We start from the raw sequence: 1,690 nt of genomic DNA on the forward strand, positions 1-1,690 counted from the left end.
TTTCCTTACATATATGAGTAGACATTATTTAAAACAATGCAAAAAATCATTATTGATGTGCAGGTATGCTGGAAAGTCCAAAATGAGAAGCAACAAAAATCAGGCTTTAGTTTACCTTCCAGTAACAGGTAAATAAAAAAAAATGGAGAATACATGAAAACCATTAACAATGTAAATGAATTAGTAGAAAAAACAGAAAACATTCTTGTCATCAATTTCATTAAATGTTAGATGAAAACAAGAAAAATGTGTGTTGAATTATTACTTTTAACCAAAAGGAAACATATTCAGAACTTGATCTTGACTAAAAAGGAGAGAAATCATTATATAACAGAAATTGTCTGAAACAGAAGTTTCTTAAGTATGATCAAATACATTCTAACTATTCGACAGTTGGTATAAAATTTTAAATTATAATTTTTTCACGTCTAAATTCCTTTTATCACTACTTTAAAATTTTTTGTTGTTCTGCTTTTTACTAATCCCAGTTAAATAATTTCTGATGTTATAGTTGTAGTGTAGTTTAATGATAAAAGAAACTTTTAAGAAAATCAATAATAGTTCTAACATGTTCTACTATTATGGAATCTATCAGGAAATGCATACATTAATCAGTGTAGATATTATTTGGTAGAAATCAAGAAGCTACAGGACAGAATCAGTGTGAGAATGAAGATGATTACTCCAAGCATTTGCAAACTTCAATGCATGTTCAGGAATAGGAAAAGATACATAAAACCCTTTGTCAAAACAGCAACTTCTTTTTCACAAATCATTCTGACTATTCTTGAAACAGTACTTACATTTGAACCCCTCTTTGTCACTGGCAAACTGGCCATATATTTTACTGAACTAGAGGTTATTTTTAATTCCTCTTTAATATTCAGAAATAGTTTTGATAACTTTTTTTTTGTTTGTTTTAGGTGGTCTAAGCAAAGAAAACAAAAGGACAAATCCACCTTTAACAGGCCGTGGCTTCTTCTAGATGGCATTTGAGGGGCAATGAAAAAACAAGGACAAAAGTGGCGGAATTAAAAACATCAGTCACGGTACGAATGACAAAAGGTTCAATGAACTGCTATTCCAGGAGCATGTTTGAGGGAATGATTACACACACTACTGACCTATACGTAAAGGCACATGCCCAGCCTAGTTCATAGGCCTGACGCATGAGAAATCCGCCAAACACCTTCTTGAATCGGTTCCTGTGCTGTGGTAGGTTAGTTCAAATGTACTCATTATATTAGGCTACTTAAAAAATAACAAGAAGGTAAAAATTCACAGTATTCCAATTACTGTCTTTATATATTTCTATATACTTTTTTTAGGTCATTTCACCAGTACAAGGAAAAATCTTCTAATTTAGTTTTCTTTACAATCTAAAATAAAAAAAACTAGCTACAAAAATGACAAACAACATGAACAACACCTGGCCCTAATGTACCAAGCAGAGACATGCAGTAAATAATATGGACAAATATATTTTTTGGGGTAAATACTCTCTTAATTCCTGTTAACTGCTGTATTGCCAGCTGAATCTGAGAGCTCCAGCTTTGTATAAGCAGTAATCCTGGGAGACATATTTTCACTGTAATAATAATATTGATTTCATATGTACTACTGTAACCTCACAAGCCGGTGACTTTCATTTGATTAACCACTTGCCGTCGGGGAAAATGCATAAAAAATG

General features: G+C 31.8%; 1 protein-coding gene across 1 annotated transcript in view; it reads right to left on the reverse strand.

Annotated features, from left to right (window-relative positions):
- The window catches only part of LOC119589490 (acyl-coenzyme A thioesterase 9, mitochondrial-like), a gene marked incomplete in the record, with an annotated part of 17,787 nt that overhangs the window by 5,377 nt on the left and 10,720 nt on the right, over window positions 1-1,690 (reverse strand). The window contains 1 exon segment of the mRNA XM_037938092.1: window positions 1,125-1,210. Within this exon segment, the coding sequence (XP_037794020.1) occupies window positions 1,125-1,210 (86 nt within the window).

Source organism: Penaeus monodon, chromosome 25, assembly GCF_015228065.2.
Source record: "Penaeus monodon isolate SGIC_2016 chromosome 25, NSTDA_Pmon_1, whole genome shotgun sequence".
NCBI lineage: Eukaryota > Metazoa > Arthropoda > Malacostraca > Decapoda > Penaeidae > Penaeus > Penaeus monodon.